This window comes from Muntiacus reevesi, chromosome X (genome assembly GCF_963930625.1).
Source record: "Muntiacus reevesi chromosome X, mMunRee1.1, whole genome shotgun sequence".
NCBI classification, from domain to species: Eukaryota; Metazoa; Chordata; class Mammalia; order Artiodactyla; family Cervidae; genus Muntiacus; species Muntiacus reevesi.
In genome coordinates, this window is record NC_089271.1 from 7228341 (window position 1) to 7250406 (window position 22066).

The 22066-nt window shown below is 53.1% G+C and overlaps 2 protein-coding genes across 3 annotated transcripts in view; both read left to right on the forward strand.

Moving 5' to 3' along the window:
- The first annotated feature begins 283 nt into the window (after positions 1-283).
- Positions 284-2573, forward strand: LOC136153933 (uncharacterized). The gene is made up of 3 exons (XM_065916076.1): positions 284-427; positions 506-2207; positions 2398-2573. The coding sequence occupies exons 1-3, from the start codon at positions 284-286 to the stop codon at positions 2571-2573; spliced, it is 2022 nt and encodes a 673-aa protein (XP_065772148.1).
- The window catches only part of SHROOM2 (shroom family member 2), a 130497-nt gene continuing 110814 nt past the window's right edge, over positions 2384-22066 (forward strand). For both annotated transcript variants that reach the window (XM_065915586.1, XM_065915587.1), the window contains exon 1: positions 2384-2767. In XM_065915586.1, the coding sequence (XP_065771658.1) occupies positions 2603-2767 (165 nt within the window). In that variant the 5' untranslated portion in view covers positions 2384-2602. The remainder of the gene's footprint in view (positions 2768-22066) is intronic.

Here is a 22066-nt window from a genome sequence, read left to right on the forward strand (position 1 = left end):
TCGCCCCCTTGCTGCACACGCGGCGCGAGCATCCCCCTTTTCTGCGCGCGCGGCGCCACGCAAGCACCCTGGTTCTTGCGCTCGCGGGCCGGTCCTTTGCCCGGCACGCGCGGTGGGAGCCCCCGCCCCAAGCCCCCGGGTTCCTGCGCGCGCCGGTTCAGCCCTCCCGAGCGCGCGCGGCGCTAGCCCCGCCCCTTCCTGCGCACGCGGCGCAACGCGAGCCCCCACTTTTGAGCGCGCGGAGCCTCCCGTCACACGGGGCGCAAGTCCCCCCATTCCCCCCATGCCTGAGCGCGCAGGGCCAGGCCTCCCCCCGGCGGGCACGGCCCGAAAATCCCTCCTTTCCTGCGCGCGCCGCAAGTTAACCCGCACCTTCCTGCGCGCGCGCCGCGGCGCGAGCCCTCACTTTCTCTGCGCGGGCCGCGGCGTGAGTCCCCCCCGTTTCTGAGCGCGCCGGGTCAGCCCCCTACCCCCGGGGCGCGTGCCCCTCCCCCTTTCCTGCGAGCGTGACGCGAGACCCCGGTTCCTGCGCCCGCGGGGCCAGCTCTCCCCCCGGCACGCGCGGCGCGAGACGCCGGTTCCTACGCCCGCGGAGCTAGCTCTTCCCCCGGCGAACGCAGCCAGACGCTGCCACTTCCTGCGCACGCGGCGCGAGGCCCCCGTTTTTTCGCGCGCTGCGCGAGCCAAACCCCGTCTCACGCGCCCCGCCCCCTACCCCGCGGCTCCCCGCCCGCTCTCCTCGGGCTCGCCCCCTCCCCGCGGGTCCGCCCCCGTCGGCGCGGCTCCCCGCACCCTGCCCTCGGCTCCCCGCCCCCTCCCCGCGGGCCCGCCCCCCTCCCCGCCGGCCCGCCCCGTCGGCGCGGCTCCCCGCCCCCCTCCCCTCGGTTCCCCGCCCCCTCCCCGCCGGTCCGCCCCCGTCGGCGCGGCTCCCCTCCCCCTCCTCTCGGTTCCCCGCCCCCTCCCCTCGGTTCCCCGCCCCCTCCCCTCGGTTCCCCGCCCCCTCCCCGCCGGTCCGCCCCCGTCGGCGCGGCTCCCCGCCCCCTCCCCTCGGTTCCCCGCCCCCTCCCCGCCGGTCCGTCCCCCTTCCCTCGGCTCCCCGCCCCCTCCCCTCGGCTCCCCGCCCCCTCCCCGCGGGCCCGCCCCCCTCCCCTCGGTTCCCCACCCCTCCCCGCCGGTCCGCCACCCTCCCCGCGGCTCCCCGCCCGCTCCCCTCGGCTCCCCGCCCCCTCCCCGCGGGCTCGCTCCCCTCCCCGCGGGTCCGCCCCCCTCCCCTCGGCTCCCCGCCCCCTACCCCGGGGCTCCCCGCCCGCTCCCCTCGGTTCCCCGCCCCCTCCCCGCGGGCCCGCTCCCGTCCCCTCGGTTCCCCGCCCCCTCCCCTCGGTTCCCCGCCCCCTCCCCTCGGTTCCCCGCCCTCTCCCCGCCGGCCCGCCCCCCTCCCCTCGGCTCCCCGCCCCTTACCCCGCGGCTCCCCGCCCCCTCCCCGCGGGCTCGCTCCCCTCCCCGCGGGTCCGCCCCCCTCCCCTCGACTCCCCGCCCCCTACCCCGGGGCTCCCCGCCCGCTCCCCTCGGTTCCCCGCCCCCTCCCCGCGGGCCCGCTCCCGTCCCCTCGGCTCCCCGCCCCCTCCCCGCGGGCCCGCCCCCCTCCCCACCGGTCCGCCCCCCTCGGCGCCGCTCCCCGCCTCCGCCGCGCTGCTCCCCGCCCCCTCCCCTCGGCTCCCCGGCCCCTCCCCGCCGGCCCGCCCCCCTCCCCGCCGGCCCGCCCCCGTCGGCGCGGCTCACCTCTCCCTCCCCTCGATTCCCCGCCCCCTCCCCGCGGGCCCGCTCCCGTCCCCTCGGCTCCCCGCCCCCTCCCCGCGGGCCCGCCCCCCTCCCCACCGGTCCGCCCCCCTCGGCGCGGCTCCCCGCCTCCGCCGCGCTGCTCCCCGCCCCCTCCCCTCGGCTCCCCGGCCCCTCCCCGCCGGCCCGCCCCCGTCGGCGCGGCTCCCCGCCCCCTCCCCTCGATTCCCCGCCCCCTCCCCGCGGGCCCGCCCCCGTCCCCGCTGGTCCGTCCCCCTCGGCGCGACTCCCCGCCTCCGCCTCGCGGCTCTCCGTCCCCTCCCCTCGGGCCCGCCCCCGTCCCCGCCGGTCCGCCCCCGTCGGCGCGGCTCCCCGCCTCCGCCGCGCTGCTCCCCGCCCCGTCAGCGCGGCTCCCGGCCCCTTCCCCGCCGGCCCGCCCCGCCCCCTCCCCGCGTTTCCCCTCCTCCTCCCCGCTGCTCCGCCCCTTCCCCGCGTCTCCCTGACCCCTCCCCACGGCTCCGCCCCTCCACGCCTCTCCCCGCGGCTCCGTCCCCTCCCTGCCTGCCCGCCCCCTCCCCGCGCTCCCCGCCCCCTCCGGGGCCCGCCTTCCCCCGTGCGCAGCGCAGCGCTGCGCGTCCTGCGGGCTCCCTCCCGCCCCGGGCCGACACTTTTCTTGTAAGTTGCAGCGCAAGTTTGCTCGCGGCCGGCAACGGGGCCGCCGAGACTATCCCTCGCCCTCGGCCGGCTGCCCTTCTCCGGAGCGTATGGGCGCGGGTCAGGCGGGCCCGGGGGCCTGAGCGGCCGCGCCGCCTCTGCGCCCTGCGCCATGGAGGGCGCCGAGCCCCGCGCGCGGCCGGAGCGCCTGGTGGAGGCCGAGGCTCGGGCGGCCGATGGCGGGCGCCTGGTGGAGGTGCAGCTGAGCGGCGGCGCCCCTTGGGGCTTCACCCTGAAGGGCGGCCGCGAGCACGGCGAGCCGCTGGTCATCACCAAGGTGAGGGGGGGGCGCGGGACTTGCACGGTGACAGCCGGGAGATGGCCTCGGGGGGCGGGAGACTCGTCGAGGTCAGGAGCCCTGCGGGGGGGGTGTCGGTTCCGGGTGGCGCCCCGGGCCCGGGACGCTCGTTTACCTGGGTCTCTTGCGAGAACGTGGGGGCGCTGGGGCCCGCCTCAGGTGTGTGGTCCGGGCGCCACCTGGGCCTCCCTTCCTTGTTTCCCAGCCCTTTTCGGCTCCCGGCGCCTTCGAGAGTTTCAATGGCTCCCGTTTCGGATCTCTCCCCTCCCCCTCTTGGAAGGGGCCCGGCCGGTTCCCCTGTCACACCCGGCCTCGCTAGTGCCGGGCTGCACCTGTGGGCCAGCCCAGAGGTCGGGAGGGGAACGTTCCCACGTGCGCCGGGTGGACAGAGCCGGCCCCTCCTGTGTTAGTCTGTCTGGATGCTTGTTTCTGCACCCCGCCTTGGACCCGCACCCCTTATCTCTAGGACGTGTGGGCGAGCAGCTGCCGGCAGGCCAGCTTCTCCATTCCCAAAAGCCCATCAATATTTACTGACGTTTGGCTTCCAGCCATAGATCCGCGGCGCCCTGGATACTTAAAAAAAAAACAAAAACCTGGAAGTTTTCAGAGTCCTTTATGAAAGTGGGATTTGAACTACCATAATAAGTTGTTACTGTGTGTGTCCATGGGGTCGCAAAGAGTCGGACACAACTGAGCGACTGAACTGAGTGTGTGTGTAGGGTTTACTTTAGAACTTTGAATTTTCTTGCCTTGAAATAGAAAAGCCATCTTGAGACTTAGCAGCTGAGCTTGTATAAGCCTGTAGAAACACACACAAACCAGTCGTTTTGTTTTCCACTGGTTAAAACTGTCTGTTGGTCAGTTTCTTTTGGAAGGTCTGGGCCGTGACATTCCTGGGGACAAAGTTCTCTTTAAAATGCAAAAAAAATCTTGGCTTCCAGAAGGGTTTGAAGGTGACTTACTGTTGTTTTTTTTTTTTTCCTCTGCTTTCCTGCTTCACCGCGGCTGGAAGCACTGAAGTGACTTCTAACCTGCCCCACCGGATTGAATTTAGGAGGTGGTGTGACTTTGTTACCTAGATAACAAATGAGAGACCAAACTCATCTTTTATTTTCTCTCATCTTTTTGTGGTTATAAACTAGAGACTCTGAGGGAAAAGGGTGCACTGAATTTATGTTGAACTGGGGATGAGGCTGTCTTTGTTGTAAATTTCACCCAGGTGCAACCTATTAATGCATCGAATTCTTTGAAAAGTGGGAGGCAGCCTAGTGGGCAAACCTTGGTGCTCCCTGCATATGCCTTATATCATTGTAGCTTGAGCCTTTTAAAGAATGAGTTTTACCGGGCATTTTGGATGGTAAAGGTTAAAAAGTTACCAGGTGAATCCCCCAAACCTTTAGAACTTCAGGTGTTTCTTTTAGAAAAGAATACACGCAGATCCAATTCAAGCTGTCTTCCTGGGACCTTACAGCAGATCGAATAAGTGGTACAACATTGTTTAAGGTAACGTCTTGCTTTGGGGGCTTCCACAGGGTAAGAAAAGAGACCTAAAAATTCAGTTGTTTTACCAGAAGCTGGGGAAAAGGACTTCGGAGTACCTCCTCCTTTCTCTGTACCCCAAGTCGTAACCCTCCCCCTCCTCCCCCGAGTTATTAGTGGTATTTCATCTTTCTGTGCAAGAGGGCCCCCCTTCTACAAACCGAAGGAGCGGGGCGGTAGAGCCTGTGGACACACAGCAGGGCCTGTGCAGACCGCAGGGGGCTGTTGACTCCTGATTTAGCTCCAGGGGGCTCTCCGGGTGGTTGCTATGGTTTGTGTATGTGTGTGTGTGTGTCTTGGGGGGGCGGGGGTGTGTCTAGACTGGTAGCATTGTACACACTCTGTGTCTGTGTATGTGTCTGTCTGTCTGTGTGTCTCTGTGTGGCTACACTGGCGGCAGTGTACATGCTCTGCCTTTTCAGATTGTGCCTCGGGGTTTTGCAGAAATAAAGCTGCTTGTGATTGTAATCTGAGATGCTCCTGTGACCCCCCCTTAAACTGCTGCTTGCGTTTCCTAGGCGTTCTACTGTGACTGGCGATAATGTGGTTTCTTTGCTTCGGATGGAGAGGATTCAGGACAGTTTGGGATGCCCGTGCTAAATCTCCACGCACATTTGTGTACACCTATGAACACGTGCATGCTGCCACACGCGCATGTGTATTTCTTAACCACATGTTGTATTGCGTGGTATTGGCGGTGTTTCACCAGCTTGCATTTTTTTTCCTGGATTAAATCATCTATGATGCTTGCTTATGATCCAACAGCTGGTTGTTAACAACTAAAGTAATTAACTGTCACTTTATTAAGAAAGGATGTAGAAAAGTGTGCCCATTATAATCTCTTAAAAAATGAAAGTAGATTGCTGTGATGGAGACTGGGGAAACATGTTCCACCACCAGAATTTGGATTAATCCAAGCTTTGAATCTTTTCTTTCCCAGTAGCTACTGAAACATCTCTAGGGCTCATTAAATAATGAATCTTCTAATAGGTTTTTTTTTTGCATTTAAGAAACACTGAAATTACATTACATATTAGAGTGCTGGGTTATTTTACAGCTCATTTCTAACAGACTCTGACTTGGAAGAAGCCTCATCCCGTGTAAGCGGGTGCACTCTTTGGATAATGAAGAGTGTCTTGGTTGAAAGCCTCCTGGGAATGTACAACTTCAAGCTGGAGGTGATACCAAGAACAAGGCCAGTTCAGTCCCTGATTTCCTGATGGAGTTTTATTAGCCCATTTTATAGATGGAACAGCTAAGTCCTAGGAGGTTAAAAGGTGAGCCCTGAGGTCACCTCTCAAGAAGGGCCCTGAGGGTCAGATCTTGACCTTGCATAGCTCTGCTGCTTCTCCAGTTGGAGGAGACATGGGTTTGATTCCTGGGTGGGGAAGATCTCCGTGGAGGACATGGCAACCCACTCCAGGATTCTTGCCTGGAGAATTCCACGGACAGAGGAGTCCACAGGGTCGCAAAGAGTCGGACACGAATGAGAGATGAAATTAACACCACCACCTCCACGAGGGCTTTTCAGCCTTGGCACTTCTGATGTTCTGGGCTGGGTCCTTTTTTTGCTGTGTGGTGGGGGGGGTCCTTTCCTGTGTATTGTAGGGTGTCTAGCAGCAACTCTGACCTGTACCCACTGGCAGTGTAACCCACTCACACGTGTGACAACTGGAAGTGTCTTGTATTGCCACGTGCCCCTAGCACAAAATCACCCTCGCTTTTTGCTTTGAAAGGATTTTAGCTTGGAAAGCTGTGCTTGATTCTTCTTTTGGAAGGTGCTCCGGGAGGCCCCTGGCCTGGCCAACCTGGGTGGGGAAGGCTGTTTTCTTCCTCAGGGCTGGCCCTGATAATAGGCTTTATTTACATAGTAAAACTCAAACAAATACTTGCTTCATCTGCATTTTTTGTAACTGGAAAAAAGGAAATGGGAGGAGTAACTCCCGAGAGCTGGGTTTTATGGGCGCTCTGCGGGGGCTGCTGGCCGAGGAACTGTCTTTTCTCTGGGTCGGAGTCGATGTTAAAGGGACCCTGACTCCCCCGGAGTGGCATGGTTGGAATCTCAAGTGCGCGCATGGCGAGTGAAGTGCAAGTCGCTCGGTCATGTCTGACTCTTTGTGACCCCCCTGGACTAAACAGTCCATGAAATTCTCCAGGACAGAATACTGGGGTGGGTTAGCCGTTCCCTTCTCCAGGGGAATCTTGCCAACCCAGGATCAAACCCAGGTCTCCCGCATTGCAGGCGATTCTTCGCCAGCTGAGCCACGTGGAGTCAGTCCCAGAAAGGCGGCCAGCAAGATTTGTAACTGTTCAGCGCCTTGACACTGACTTGTAAGCTTGAGGTTTACCAGGGCCGGCTAAAAAACACAAAAGGCCGTTTTTGGTGTGTTTTTTTTTTTCCCCCGTGCAGCAGAAATAATATCTGTGCCCTAAGGAACTCCAGAGACCTTGACGTGTCCGCGTCTCTGAGGCTCTGCTTTGATGAGGGCCCTCTCTGGAGCGTTGTCAGTAGGTTGAGCGCGGCAGTTGGTGGGAGTTCCTCTCCATCAGCTTAGCAAGTGGAAGACTTGTGTGGGATTTGGGGGGCGGGGTGCGCAGGTTGCGGAGGGCCTGACTTCTGAAATGTCAGCGGAGGGCCTCAGATTCCAGAAGGGCCACCTGGGGGGATTCACTGGAAAGCCCGAAGCGCACCTGCTGGGTGTCAGCGGGCCCCCTGCAGCCTCAGGAATGTTTGTTAACCCCGGGAAGGAATGAAGCCTTGCTTCTCCTTTTCATCACGTCTTAGATTCCCCTCCTTCCCCTTTCCCCTCCAACCGAGAACGCTGGAGCCTTTCTGTGAGCGCCCCCAGAAGAAAGACAGTCACCCGGGCTTTCTCCGGTCCCAGGGGCGGCTCCTTTGGGACCTTGATGAGTTTCAAGTTGCCTCTTGGGAACCAGGACCTCCTGGGTAGGTGCGGGGGCAGGGAGCTGGCCAGTGCGACCCTCTCCTGGGTCTCCAGACCCTTAAACCCCTTAAGGCTACCGTCCTTAAATGTCCTACCCGGTTTGCATGCCGAAGGTAGGCTGGGTGGGGTGGGGGGGGCCGTCAGGACACACAGTGGGTGCAGGGTGGGTGCGATGGCCCACACACCCGGGTGAGTGATGTCCCAGTTCAGAGCTCCTGATAGTGAGGGTTCAGAGCCTTTGGCGGGGCGCCTTGTGGTCTGAAAGGGGCTGCTTTTTTTATGGGTTGTGCTGAGTCATGCTGATCGGTGACCCGGTAACCCCTGATCAGGACAAGCTGTTGTCACTGATGTCCCTATATTTGCTCCCCTAAGAGCCAAGCTCTTTGTCAAAGACCATTAGAGGTTTTGAAAACGGAATCTGTAGACGTGAGCTATGAATTTTTTTTCCACTTTAAAAAATTAATTTATTTTAATTGGAGGATAATTACCATATTGTGGTGTTTTTTGAAACATGTATATTAGCATATGTGAAATAGATGACCAGTCCCAGTTCGACGCGTGAAATAAGGCATGCAAAGCCAGTGCTCTGGGACAAGGACAACCCAGAGGGATGGGATGGGGAGGGAGGCGGAAGGGGGGGTTCGGGATGGGGGACACATGTACACCCGTGGCTGATTCATTCATGTCATTGGGGTGTGAATTTTTGTTTAGTCACAGGTCCTGTCTGTTTGCGACCCTACATACTGTAGCCTGCCAGGCTCCTCTGTCCATGGGATTCTTCAGGCAAGAATCCTGGAATGGGTTTCCATTTCCTCCTCCAGGGGATCTTCCCAAGCCTTGGGATTGAACATGCAGCTTCTGCATTGACAGGTGAGAAATTCTTTACCGCTGAGCCCACCTGGGAAACCCCAAGCTATGGATTGGAAGCTGATTTATCTCAGTCTCTCTGCGTTTTGCTTGATGTCTGTGTTGAAGCAGAATCCCACAGCCGCTTTTCCCGGGGTCCATAGACAGAAAAGGTGGGTGGATGAGGGCTGGACGCCCCCGCCTTAGCTAGCTCGGGTACTGTGGTGGCCAAGGCAACTCCTGGGCGCGGTGAGGTCCTGGCCACTTTGAGGCCAGCTGCAGTTTGCAGTTTGTTCGGGGGAAGAGTAGAGTTCCAAAGACACGTTGGTATTTAAAAATTCACAGTGCGGTTTAAAAAAAAGGGGGGGGGGTGAGTTCCCCCCCCCCCCCCCCCCCCGTGCTGAAATAGCTTTGCAGTTGGTAGACCTGCCTGACAACTGGCCTTCAGATGTATCTTTCTGCCCCTGTGCCGTCCTCTGCCTCTCTGGGTCCTGCGAGTTCTCACCTCTGGTCCTCGGGACGTGTTTTCCATGCGGGGATGGGAAGTTGGGCAAAAACCCTCCAATCCCATCCCCAGCTCTGGTGCTGGAGCTTTGACGTGCAGAAGGTGGAGGCGGGTGGTGGGGGGTGTTCTTCCTTTCCTAGAAATTAGCTCAGCTTGTTATGTGTCAGTCAGTCAGTCGTGTCCAACTCTTTATGGCCCCATGGAGTGTAGCCCGCCAGGCTCCTCTGTTCGTGAAATTCTCCAGGCAAGAATACTGGGGTGGGTTGCCCATTTGCATTGCCAGGGGATCTTCCCAAGCCGAGGATTGAACCTGCATCTCTTAAGTCTCCTGCATTGGTGGTTGGGTCCTTTAACACACTAGTGCCACCTTGGAATTCCCAACTCATCATGACTCACCCATAAACCCAGAGGCTTCTAAGCGTGAAAAGCTGTAAACTTGAGGTTTGCATCACACTTCCCCACCAGGAAGGATTTTTGCCCTTCCTGGTCCAGTTACGAGTAGTTTGGAACATGTCCTAACGTTCATCTTTTGAAAAAAGAAAACGACTTTGCCCGAGAGCTAAATGTAGAAAAGAGAAAAAGAATGAAAGACTCGTAAAAAAATTTAGTGGTTCTCACTTTGTCCTAAAGAGCTGGGATTTCTGCACTCACCTTTCTATTTCGTGGCGGAAGAAACCAGGCTCCCATCTTGGAGATGGCTGGTTTTGCTATTTGGTGATAGCGTTTTGGAGCGGTCCTCTTGCCAAAGTTGATTTGTGTCAGCGTGCAAATAAACGCGGGTCTGTGGATTTCTTTGGGGCCCTGGGGAGTCTTTGGCTCCTTGTACACTGGGCGCAGTGTAAACAGCCAACGAGATTATTTCAGGATTTAAAGGCTGAACAGACTTTTTATTCAGTCTCATTACCTCTTTTACTTTTCACACACCGCAATCAGGCCATCCTTTGAGGAGAAATTTTTGCAAGCCGAGCTCTCCCTGGCCGAACCTTCCACCCACATGGACTTTGAAAGCGCTCAGGGTTGCATGGTTCTTTTTTGGTCTTTTAAAAAAAAAAAAAACTTGCCAGTGTCCCAGAGAGGGAGGGTGTAACTTGTGGAACAGTTGTTTTCCTGTTACCTGACTGGATCGGATATCTGCATGGCTCTGGGATACACGGAGCCTCTTGCGTTGACCAGTAGGGATTTTAAGGCCCCTCTTTGGGGGAACTTGTCTAAGTACAAGCACAGTAGATTATCATTGAAAAAATAATTGGACTCACTTGATGAGGGTGAAAGAGGAGAGGGAGAAAGCTGGCTTAACACTCAACATTCAAAAAAACTTAAGATCAAGGCATCCGGTTCCATCAGTTCATGGCAAATAGACGGGGGAAAAAGTGGAAACAGCGGTAGATTTTATTTTCTTGGGCTCCCAAATGACTGTGGGCAGTGACTGCAGCCATGAAGTTAAAAGATGCTTACTCCTTGGAAGGAAAGCTATGACAAACCTAGACAGTGTATTAAAAAGCAGAAGTGTGGTCCAGTGGCTAAGACTCCCATTTCAGGGGGCCTGGGTTTGATCTCTGGTCAGGGAACTGGGTCCTACATGCCATGACTAAGACCTGGCACTGCCAAATAAATAAATCTCATTAAAAAAAAAAAAAAGCAGGCATGTCACTTTGCCAACAAAGGTCCATATAGTCAAAGCTATGGTTTTTCCAGTAGTCATGTATGGATATGAGTTGGACCATAAGGAAGGCCTGATCGCTAAAGAATTGATACTTTTGAACTGTGGTGTTGGAGAAGACTCTTGAGAGTCCCTGGGACAGCAAGGAGGTCCAACCAGTCCATCCTAAAGAAAATCAACCCTGAATATTCATTGGAAGGACTGATGTTGAAGCTGAAGCTCCAATCCTTTGGCCACCTGATGTGAAGAGCTGACTCACTGGAAAAGACCCTGATGCTGGGAAAGGTTGAAGGCAGGAGGAGAAGGGGACCACAGAGGATGAGACAGTTAGATAACATCATTGACACAATGGACCTGAGTTTGAACAAGCTCTGAGAGCTGGTGAAGGACAGGGAAACCTGACGTGCTGCAGTCCAAGGGGTCACAAAGAGTTGGACATGACTTACTGAACACAACTTTATTTCAGGTTTGAACAAATCAGACTGTTCTGAAAAGCCAGGATGTTTTGCATTGCACAGTCACATTTTTTTAAAAATCTGGGCTTTCCCTTTTTTTTTTTTTTTTTTTTTTAATCTCCTGGCTGTAAAGTTGGAGGCAGTATCTACCGCCTTGGTTGGATGAATTGGAAAGAGTTGGGGTAGCTTCTAAGGTGACCAAGACTTTCAGATCAAAGGCGAATTGTGAAGGTCAGGGAGAAGCCAGGCAGAGTAGATTACAGTGAGGGCTCTAAAGGCAACATTTTTACTTCTTCAAGGGAAGAAAGGGATGCAGTTGTTAGTGTATCTTTCTCAGTTTTGTTTTTATTTTTTATCAAAGTGGCTCTTGCACAGTTTAAATAATCAAATAGTTCTTCGGGGCTTGTTATTAAACCCAGCAGCTCCCCACTTGCTGTTTCCTCTCCCCCTAGAGAAGCTGTTGAAACTTCTCAGCTGATTTCTTTGGGCATTTGCTTACATTCTATCTTGGCTGCTGCTTCTGTTTGTTCCGTTTCTGGGTGACTGTCGACTTCCCACTTGCGATGTGGTCTCTTTTCCATGCACCTCCTTCCCACCAACTACCCAGACACATATCTTGGGGCCCCTGACTTTCCAGTGTAACTACTATCATGATTTTGGTCAGAAGAGGGATTTTTTTCAGCCTTAGCGCTGTTGATCTTTGGGGCCAGATTTTCTTTGTGGTGGGCACGGCCCTGTGCAGTGTGGGCCAGTGAACAGCACCTCTGACATCACCCACGAGATGCTTGCAGAGACGTCTCCATCCCCTGTAGTCGAGATGATCAGAAAAACCTTACCAGGTGTCCCCTGCTGGGGGGACAAAAATCTCCCAGCTTGAGAACCACTGGGTTAGCAGTTTTCAGTGGGTATGGTTTTCTGAATGTCCGTGCCAATGCGGCTAAACCTGGTGGTGGAAACTCTGAAAATTTTTTTTTGCCCCGCCGAAAGTTTTCATTATCACCAAGGTTAATGATAGGCTTTGTTTCTTTGCCTAATTTCCTGTGCGCTTTATCATTAATTTATCCTCCGCATCTTCCTGAGTTGCGAAAAATCGTTTTCTATATTCAGACACACAGGGGTGGGCGAGCATCTTTTGAGACCTTTGTTTGAAAACGTCATTAATGTACCATGACAGTGACTGGATTATTGGATGCAGAGGCCTGAGTTGGAGACGGTTTTTCCTCTGCACTTTCTTTGCAGCTGGTGTTCTCATCTCTGCTGGTGTGCAGTATTGTTGGGAAGACAGCAAGCCTTTCTGTCTCTTCATCCTTTGGGCTGGCTCTGATTTTTTTGGTCTTATTTTTCTCTTCTCTGGACTTTGCTTCGTCTGGGGAGATGGCATGCAACGCGGTCTTCCAAACCATTGAGTTTTTTTAGTGTACATTTTTCCTTTTTAAAAAATTTCATTTATTTTTGGCTGTGCTGGGTCTTTGATGCAGCGCGGGCTTATCTCTAGTTGCGATGCATGGGCTTCTTGTTGCAGCGGTTTCTTTTGTTGCTGAGCACAGGCTCAGTAGTTCTGGCTCACGGGCTTTGTTGCTCAGCCGTGTGTGGCATCTTCCCAGATTAGGGGTTGAACCCATGACTCCTGCATCGCAAGGCAGATTCTTTACCACTGAGCCACCAGGGAAGCCCCTCGATTATATTTTAAATGTGTGCTTTCAGTTTTTTTTCCCAAGTTCCAAAGTGTTGGTTTTTTTTCCCTCTCTTACTGTTTTAAGGGACTTACCTGTAGCTCTCAGATGGTAAAGAATCTGCCTGCACTGCAGGAGACCCGGGTTCGGTCCCTGGGTCAGGAAGATCCACTGGAGAAGGAAATGGCAACCCACTCCAGTGTTCTTGCCTGGAGAATCCCATGGACAGAGGAGCCTGGTGGGCTACAGTCCGTGGAGTTACAAAGAGTCAGACACAACTAAGGGCCTGAAAAAATGATTTATTTTTGGTTGTTCCAGTCTTCATTGCTCTGCAGGCTTTTCTTTATCTGTGCTGAGCAGGGGTCACTCCCTAGTTATGGTGCATGGGCTTTGCACTGTGGTGGTTTCTCTTGTGGAGCACAGGGCTCTGGATGTGTGGGCTTAGTCGTTACAGCCCCCAGGCTCGAGAGCACCTGCTTAGTACTTGTGGTGCTTGGGCTTAGTTGCTCCGCAGCCTGTGGGTTCTGACCGGCCCAGGGATTGAGCCGTGTCTCCTGCATTGGCAGGTGGAGTCTTTACCACTGAGCCGCCAGGGGAAGCCCTGTGTTATTGCTCTTGAATGTTCCTTTTGGATACCATGCTGATCCTGTTTCATGGTTCTTCTTTCACATCTGTGAGTATATTCAGCTGGTTTTTAAAAATGTCTTCTGCGTAGATTCCATTTCTGAGCTCTGCTGCTGCTGCTGTGTGTGTGGCTTCTGTCTGCCCTGTTGGAGGCTCAGTCTGAATGTCTAGTGGATGGACCTTGCTGTCTGCCGGTGTGTAGGAGCGGGTAACCCCCTGGTTTAGGGTGAGTCACCCACCCGGGTGAGTGATCTAGCCAGGCTGCTTCCCGGGGCTCTCCTTTAAGGACACTGCTTTGATTGTTTCTTTGGGGCCAGGCACATCCCTGTCAGATGCTATTTTCCTCCAGTGAGAACAGCTTTCTGGTGTAGGGCAGGTTCGAAAGTCGATCTGAGGTTTGCCAGTTTAGAGGAACTCTGCTCTGCCTGCTGAGGTCAAAGTGGTCATTGCTGGCCTGGCCTGGCCACGGTGGTTCCAGTTGGGAGGGAACGTCTCACAGGCATAGCTAGATCTTACTGTCCATCCTGAGCCTTTGCTGATCCTTAATTGTTCTGGCCATCAAACTAGAATCACTCCCACTTAAGTATATTATTAACATGGGGATGAAATGAGGCAGAAAGGAAAGCTAGTTGTGGTAGATTTAAACTCCATCTCTCCTCCCTCTTCCCTTCTCTCGGCCTCTTTCTGCGTTATTAAGAATTTGGAAAACTGTGGGACGGACATGGACACACTGCTGTATTTAACATGAATAATCAAGAAGGACCTGCTGGACAGCACAGAGAACTCTGCTCAATACTCTAATAACTTTCTGGTTCCCAAGGGGAAAGATGGGGGAAGGGAGAGTCAGGGAGTCTGGGATGGACATGGACACACTGCTGTATTTAACATGGAGAACCAGCAAGGACCTGCTGGCCAGCACAGGGAGCTCTGCTCAATACACTGTAATAACCTGATGGTTCCCAGGGGCGAAGGATGGGGGAAGGGAGAGTCAGGGAGTTTGGGATAGACGTGGACACACTGCTGTATTTAACATGGAGAACCAGCAAGGACCTGCTGGACAGCACAGGAAAGTCTGCTCAGTATGATGTGGAAGCCTGGATGGGAGGGGGATTTGGGGGAGAATGGATACGTGTGTATGGATGGCTCAGTCCCTTTCTGTTCACCTGAAACCATCACAGCAGTGTTTGTTAATTAGCTATACTCCAATACGAAATAAAACATAAAAAAAAATTTGGAAAGCTATGAAAGTAGTGTTAATATATTGAACTGATAATTTACCATGGAAAGACTTTAGCCTGGATTTTGTGTGGCAGCATTTTAATAGGTCTCCTAGAGATTTTGTTACTGATTTTGACCATTTAGTATTGGATTTGTAGAAAAGCATTTAATTCAGAAACTCATCTAATGCCCAGCACCAGTACATTAGTTGTGCTATTTACAGCTTGCTGCAAGTGATTATTCCCTCTTCTCCACCAAAACTTGTTCTGAAAAATACAAATTTTTTTTCTTTCTATAATATTCTTGAAAGGTAGCTCTTTCAGACCAATGTGATATTCAATAACAATGGGATTTTTATTTATTTTTAAAAATTTATTTTAATTGTAGGCTGATTACTTTACAATATTGTGGTGGTTTTTGCCGTACGTTCACATGAATTGGCCATGGGTGTACATGTGTTCCCCATCCTGACCCTCCCTCCCACAACAATGGGATTGTTAAAAAGTGGTTTGGGAAGTGAAAATAGTGGGAAAGATGAAGGTTAACCGTCCCCATGACAACAAACTGCATTTTTTCACTTGCTTGGCTTTCTGGTAGTAAAAGATCTTTGAGGGCATGGAGCTGGACCTACGGGTTTGGTAGAGATGCTCTCTGCTCATTGGAGACAGCCTCCTCTTCCTTGTGCATGCACTACTGGACTACAGTTCCCAGCGTCCCTTGGGGGCTATTGGACTACACTTCCGAGCATCCCTTGGGGCTATGAACTGGAGACAGTCTCCTCTTCCCTTTGGATGCACTGCTGGACTACAGTTCCCAGCGTCCCTTGTGGGCTATTGAACTGCACTTCCCAGCATCCCTTGGGGCTATGAACTGGAGATAGTCTCCTCTTCCCTCTGGATGCACTGCTGGACTACACTTCCCAGCGTCCCTTGTGGGCTATTGAACTGCACTTCCCAGCATCCCTTGGGGCTATGGACTGGAGACAGTCTCCTCTTCCCTTTGGACGCACTGCTGGACTACAGTTCCCACTGTCCCTTGTGGGCTATTGGACTACACTTCCCAGCATCCCTTGGGACTATGACCTGGAGACAGCCTCGGATGCACTGTTGAACTACACTTTCCCAGCGTTCCTTGGGGGCTATTGAACTACACTTCCCAGCATCCCTTGGGGCTATGAACTGGAGGCAGCCTCCTCTTCCTTCTGGATGCACTGCTGGACTACATTTCCCAACGTCCCTTGGGGGCTTAGAGGCCATGTGACAATTCTACCCAATCAGATGCAAGTATAAGTGATGCAGGCGGGCCTGTTTGCAACCTATACAGTTTTCCCCTCTCCTGGTTGTCTGGGATGCACGTGATTGTGGAGCAGAGCCTCATGCACACAGGTCCCTGAATGCCTGGGAAGGAAGCTGGCTGCCCACAGCGCCCCTTGCCCTCCCAGTAGTACTAGGACGTGAGTGAGAAATAAGCCTCTGTTGTGTTTGGACCATTGCATGTTTCTTCAGTTCCTTGTAAGAGACTGTTCCAACAAAGGAAATAGGGGAAGAAATGATAAGTTTTCCCTTTGTTTTAACTTTTTACTGGCGTGCAGTTGGTTTACGATATTGTGTTGGTTTCAATCAGTTATGTATAACATATATCCACTATTTTTGAGATTCGTTTCCAAATAGACCATCACAGAGCATTGAATAGAGTTACGTGTGCTATATAGGAGGTCCTTATTAGTTATCTGTTTTATATGTATTAATATGTGTGTGTGAATCCCAATCTCCTAATTTATCCTGCCCCCCCTCCCCCCACTTACCTCCTGGTAACCATAAGTTTGTTTCCAAAAGTTTTCCTTTTTTGTTTTTAATTTTTATTTTTTTTTTATTTGGCAGTTAGTTAGTTGGGTCCTAGTTGCAATGTGTGGAATCTAGTTACCTGACCAGGGATGGAACCTGGGTCCCTTCCATTGGGAGCTCAGAGTCTTCACCAGTGGACCAGCAGGGAAGTCCCTAGGTGTGTTCTTTTTAATGAATACACCTAGCCTTAAGAAAGTGAATAAATAATGCCTAATTTGGTGGTGGTGGTGGTGGTTTAGTCGCTAAGTCATGTCCCACTCTTGTGACTGTAACCTGGACTGTAACCTGCTAGACTCCTCTGTCCATGGGATTCTCCAGGCGAGGATACTGGAGTGGGTTGCCATTTCCTTCTCCAAATGCCTAACTTACACCCTTGTAAAAGGGAATGACTCCTTACCTTGTCCCAGGGGTCACTGCGGGTGTCCAGTTAGCATGTACCTTATTCCCTGCACATTTATGAATGTAAAAACGAGACCTGCACGCTCAAAGATTCAGCTTCTTTCCACCTTAGCTTTTCCTTCCACCAGTAATTTAATTTTCACCGGGTTGCTTTGCCTTCCCCTTCTTGCACACGGTTGCTTGGGAGCTGTTTGTGGTGGTGGTGGTGGGTCAGAGCAGAGAGAATCCCCGGTCCAGCTACTTAGCTCTCAGGGAGGGCGGGCCAGAGGAGAGGAGGGTGGCTGCCATGATGTCAGGGAGCGCACCTTCTCCCTGGCTCAATTGTCCTTTACTTAACTGCTTTGGTTCAAGTGCAGGTGGCACGTGAGGCCCTTGCAGGAGATGTAAGAGATGTGGGTTCGGTCCCGGAGTCAGGAAGATCCCCTGGAGGAGGGCATGGCAACCCACTCCAGTATCCTTGCCTGGAGAAGCCCCATGAACAGAGGAGCCTGGTGGGCTAGAGTCCGTGGGATAGAAGAGCCTGGCAGGCTACAGTCCATGGGTTTGCAAAGATTCAAATACGACTGAGTGACCACACACACACACACACACACACACACACACACACTCCCCGTTGAATCCACACACACACACACACAGAGGCTACAGTCCATGGGTTTGCAAAGATTCAAATACGACTGAGTGACCACACACACACACACACACACACACACACACACACACACACACTGAGTGACCACACACACACACACACACACACACACACACACACTCTCACACACACTCTACCCCCGTTGAATCCTGATAGCCTCAGAGCAATACGTGTCCACTGGTCCTGGTTAGGACTTCCCTGGTGGCTCAGATGGTAAAGAATCCACCTGCAATGCAAGATACCCAGGTTCAATCCCTGGGTCGGGAAGATCTCCTGGAGAAGGGCATGGCAGCCCACTCTGGTATCCTTGCCTGGAGAATCCCCATGGACAGAGGAGCCTGGTGGGCTACAGCCCATACCATCACAAAGAGTCAGACACGACCGAAGCAAATTAGCGGGCAGGTAGGTTCAAGGGCAGACGGTGTTGCCTGGGGAGGGCTGTGCATTCAGTCCTCATTAGCCAGGCTGCCTCTATCAGATTACTTAATTATGATCTCGTCAGGCAGCTTGTTCTTTTCTCCAGGGGATGGAATGTAGACGCCAGGTAGACCGTCAAGGAAAGTGAGACATTGACCAGTGCAGAGTAAAGCGGGTGCCCGGAGGAAGGTGGCATTGGGGTGGGCACCTGAGGGTTAGAGGCAGCGGGTGATGAGGGGGGTGGGCAAGGGAGAGTCTCTTCTGTTGACATGCTTAAGGGAAGCCTGGGAAGGTCAGGGGGAAGGTGAAGGAAGGTGGACACGTGAATATGTCATTGAGCCCCTGCAGGTTAGAGGGATAGGAGGAAGAGGGGATTCACATAAGAAAGGGCCGAGGAGAAGATGGTAAATGTGTTAGAAAGTCATAACCCCGAGAGAGGATCTAGGCTGAACAGAACCTTAGGGTCCAGTTTGAAACCTCAAGGGTGATGGACTTGGGATGAGTTAGTAACGAGCACCAAGGTGTTTGGGAGTACGGTCAGTGTATCGTTGCTAATGAAGAGGATCACAGCTCGGGGCCTCGGGGTCCTAGGCTTTCAGAGGAGGTGAAGGGGTTTTTTGCCTGTGGCTTGGAAATGCTGAGGCTGACGAGACAGTGCTGCCGGGGCGCCTCTGCTTCTGCCTGTGTGAACTGTGCCACATTTGTAAACGTGTACACATAGTGGGCAGCATCACCGAGTCGATGGACGTGAGTTTGAGCAAGCTCCGGGAGCTGGTGATGGACCGGGAGGCCTGGCGTGCTGCCGTCCACAGGGTCTCAAAGAGTCGGACACAACTGAGGCTGAACTGAACTGAAACATGGTGATATTTATCTCTGCTAATTGCCCGTGTGCTTGTCAATTACCAGCTTGGCGAAGCTTTTTTTTCTTGTTGCAAAAACAGTAAAACTATCTTGAAAAAAACTGAATGTAAAGGAAAAGATTGGCAGCAGCCCAAAGCATATAATAATGTTGTTTTTGGTTGGAGAGCTATATTGAATTCCCCCTGCCCCCCGCAGTCTGGAATTCTTTGCTTTGTATCACTGTAGAGCTAATTATGTTTTTTGAAGGTAATTCTAGTCAGAGTTACATTGTCTTACTCAGTGCTGTCTAGAGACCTAAGTGGGAAGGAAGCCTGAAAAAGAGTGGATGTACGTATATGTATAACTGATTTCCTTTGCCGTACAACAGAAAGTAGCACAACATTATGAAGCAACTATGAAGAGAGATGAAAGTTGCTCAGTCGTGTCCGATTCTTTGTGACCCCCTGGACTGTAGCCTACCAGGCTTCTCTGTCCATGGGATTCTCCAGGCAAGAATACTTCAGTGGGTTGCCATTTCCTTCTCCAGGGGCTCTTCCCAAGCCAGGGATTGAACCCAGGTCTCCCACATTGCAGGCAGATTCTTTTACAGTCTGAGCCACCTGGGACATTTAAAAAAAGAAAAGAAAAGGAGGGAGTTCCCTGGTGGTCCACTGGCTAAGACGCCTTCCTCCCAATGCAGGGGGCCCAGGTTCGATCCTTGATCAGGGAACTCGATCCCACATGCTGAAAGGAAGACCTGGTGTAGCCAAAATAAATATTTAAAAAGAGAGTTACATTGTCAACAGTCTTTGGACTCAGATACAAGCTTAAGAGGAAGCTTAGCTTTGTGTAGGCCACTTGGAATTTTAAAAAGGATATGTTAATTGCGGTGTGTACTGAGTTTTATCATTTAGCTTTTTTTAGGCAGGCATATAGCAAAGAAGAAAACTTTAACTTCTGCAGAACTGCGAAATGAGGGAAAGTCTCTCAGTCGTGTCTTTGCGACCCCATGGACTACACAGTCCTTGGAATGCTCCAGGCCAGAACATTGGAGTGGGTTGCCATTCCCTTCTCCAGGGGGTCTTCCCAACCTAGGGATCGAACCCAGGTCTCCTGCAATTGCAGGCAGATTCTTTACCAGCTGGGCTACCAGGGAAGCCCTGGGGAATTAATAATTAATTTTTAAAGATTAACTCGTATTAATCAAATAGGTTGGTCTTTAAAACAGCTCTGCGGGGTTTTGGTGCGTGCAGCTTTGGTCGACTGTTATTCACGTTTAGATGGCCCCGAGTCTCGAATGAAAGTTTGGAAAGGAAACATCTGGAGTTGAAAAGACAGTCCTGTTGCTTCTTGACTTGTATTTATTTCGTGGTGATTTCAGCATGGAAATCACACAGAGCCCAGGCCACTGCAAGTTTTCGAGCTGGGGCGCGGGCAGTCTTTTCCCTCTCCCTCCCCGTTTTTAGGGGCCTGGGGTTTTGCTTTGTTTTTGTTCATTTACTTTTGCCTGTACTGTGTCTTTGTTGCCTCATGGAGTTTTCTCAAGTTGCAGTGAGTGCAGGCTAGTCTTTTCAGCTGTGTGGGCTTCTCATTGCTACGGCTTCTCTGGCTGCCTAGCAATCTATCCTAAAGGTCAGTCCTGAGTATTCATTGGAAGGACTGATGCTGAAGCTCAAACTTCAATCCTTCGACCACCTGAGGTGAAGAACCGACTCATTGGAAAAGACCCTGATGCTGGGAAAGATTGAAGGCAGGAGGAGAAGGGGACAACAGAGGATGAGAGGGTTGGATGGCATCACCGACTTGATGGACATGAGTTTGAGTAAATTCTGGGAGTTGGTGATGAACAGGGAGTTCTGGCATGCTGCCGTCCATGGGGTTGCAGAGAGTTGGACACGACTGAGCGACTGAACTGAACAGGCTCTAGGGCGCATGGGCACAGTAGTTGCGTCTCTTGGGCTGTAGGGATTGAGAGAATTTGGTAGTCACTGGCGCACAGGCTTAGTTGGCCCCTTGGCATATGGGACTCTCGAGAGTCTTCTCCAACACCATAGTTCAAAAGCATCAATTCTTCGGTGCTTAGCTTTCTTTATATGGGATCTTCTCCAACCAGGAATCAAACCGCGTCTCCTGCATTGCAAGGCTGATTCTTAACCACTGGACTACTAAGGAGGTCCACTAGGGAGGCTGGTGTTTTGCAAAAAAGGAATTAGAACCTCATATCACTCTGTGTAGTTGTGAAATTTTTACTCCCAAAGGTGAAATTTACATTCTCTGCAGGTCAGTAAGGACACTTCTTCATGTGCTCCTGGCAAGGACTTGGTTTGCTTTTACAGAGTGTAGTTCATATATCTATATATATTTTTCTTTTTAATTTGGCCGAGCTTGCTGACTTGCAGACGCTAGTTCCCCCCGACCAGGGATCAAGCCTGTGTCCCCTACAGTTGGAAGCCCCGAGTCCTGACCACTGGACCACCCGGAGCTAACTCCCAGAGTGTAATTCTTCAGTTACCCGTGCGGCGGTGGGCCCTCCGCACAGACGTCCCATTCACACAGCAACGCTGTCTCTTTCTTTGCGACCCTCACGGAGGTGTCCAGTCCTGGCCTTTCCTCCTGGCCCCCTGCAGTGTTGGTTTCTGCCGCAGACCCCTCCTCTCTCCTCTAGGTGGTCTCCAGCGCTTGTTTGACACCATCAGGTTTCCACTGCATTCCCAGCTTCCAGACCGGCCCGATGGGTGCTTCCCTGAGCCACTTCCACCTCAGCCTGATACGCATGGACATCTTGCAGAAACTTCCCTAATTCTCCTGCACTTCCAGGGCTGGCCCAACTGGTCTCTCCCCAAATCTGGGATGCCTGCCTGCCTCTCCTTAACCTTGCGTGGCCGGCCAATCATCTAGTCCCTGGAGCCTATGTGTCCCATGTCTGTAGCTTCCCTGTCACCCCCCTGGTGTCACACGGCCTCCTCGTGGCCTCAAACCATTATTTAAGGAACCCATGCTACAGGAGAAGCCCTCAGTGAATTGCACTTTTCCCGGGGCTGGGGGTACCTTGATGTATCTGCATGCCCCATGGTGGAGTTTATCCAGTTTTCTCTTCCTCCTTGTTATGTAACAAGGCTGCTGGGAGGCTTGACCAGGAGCATTTTCATTGATAGCCGGGGCCTTGGCGGACACACGTGCATGAAAGCTTGCCCGGGACAGTCACAGGACCCGTCTTTTCCTTGCACGACCTCTGGACTCTTCACATACCAGCCTCCGCAGCACCCCAAGCAGTGGTGAACCTCTTGTCTTGGAAGGAAGACCTTGTCTTTCCTTTGTGGTACCCTGCTGACTCGGTTCTTCTGTCGAGGCTGCCTGTGCCTGTCTGGGGCGGTGGGGGGGAATGCTGGGGTGCAGACACCGAGCCAGGGTCTCCCTGGAGGCAACCTCCCCTCCGACCAGCCCTTTGAGAAAGGAGCTTCTCTGTTTTCCCTTTTCTTCTCTCTTTGCGGGGAAACCCAGCTTTGAATGAAAAAAAAAAAAAAAATGAAAACCTCCAGGTCTCAAACCATGATCATGATTATTTGAATTTTCAAACTCTTCTTTAGTTAATTGTTGGCCACGATGAGTCTTCCTTGCTGCCCAGGAGGTTTGTCTAGTTGCTGAGAGTGGGTCCTCCTCT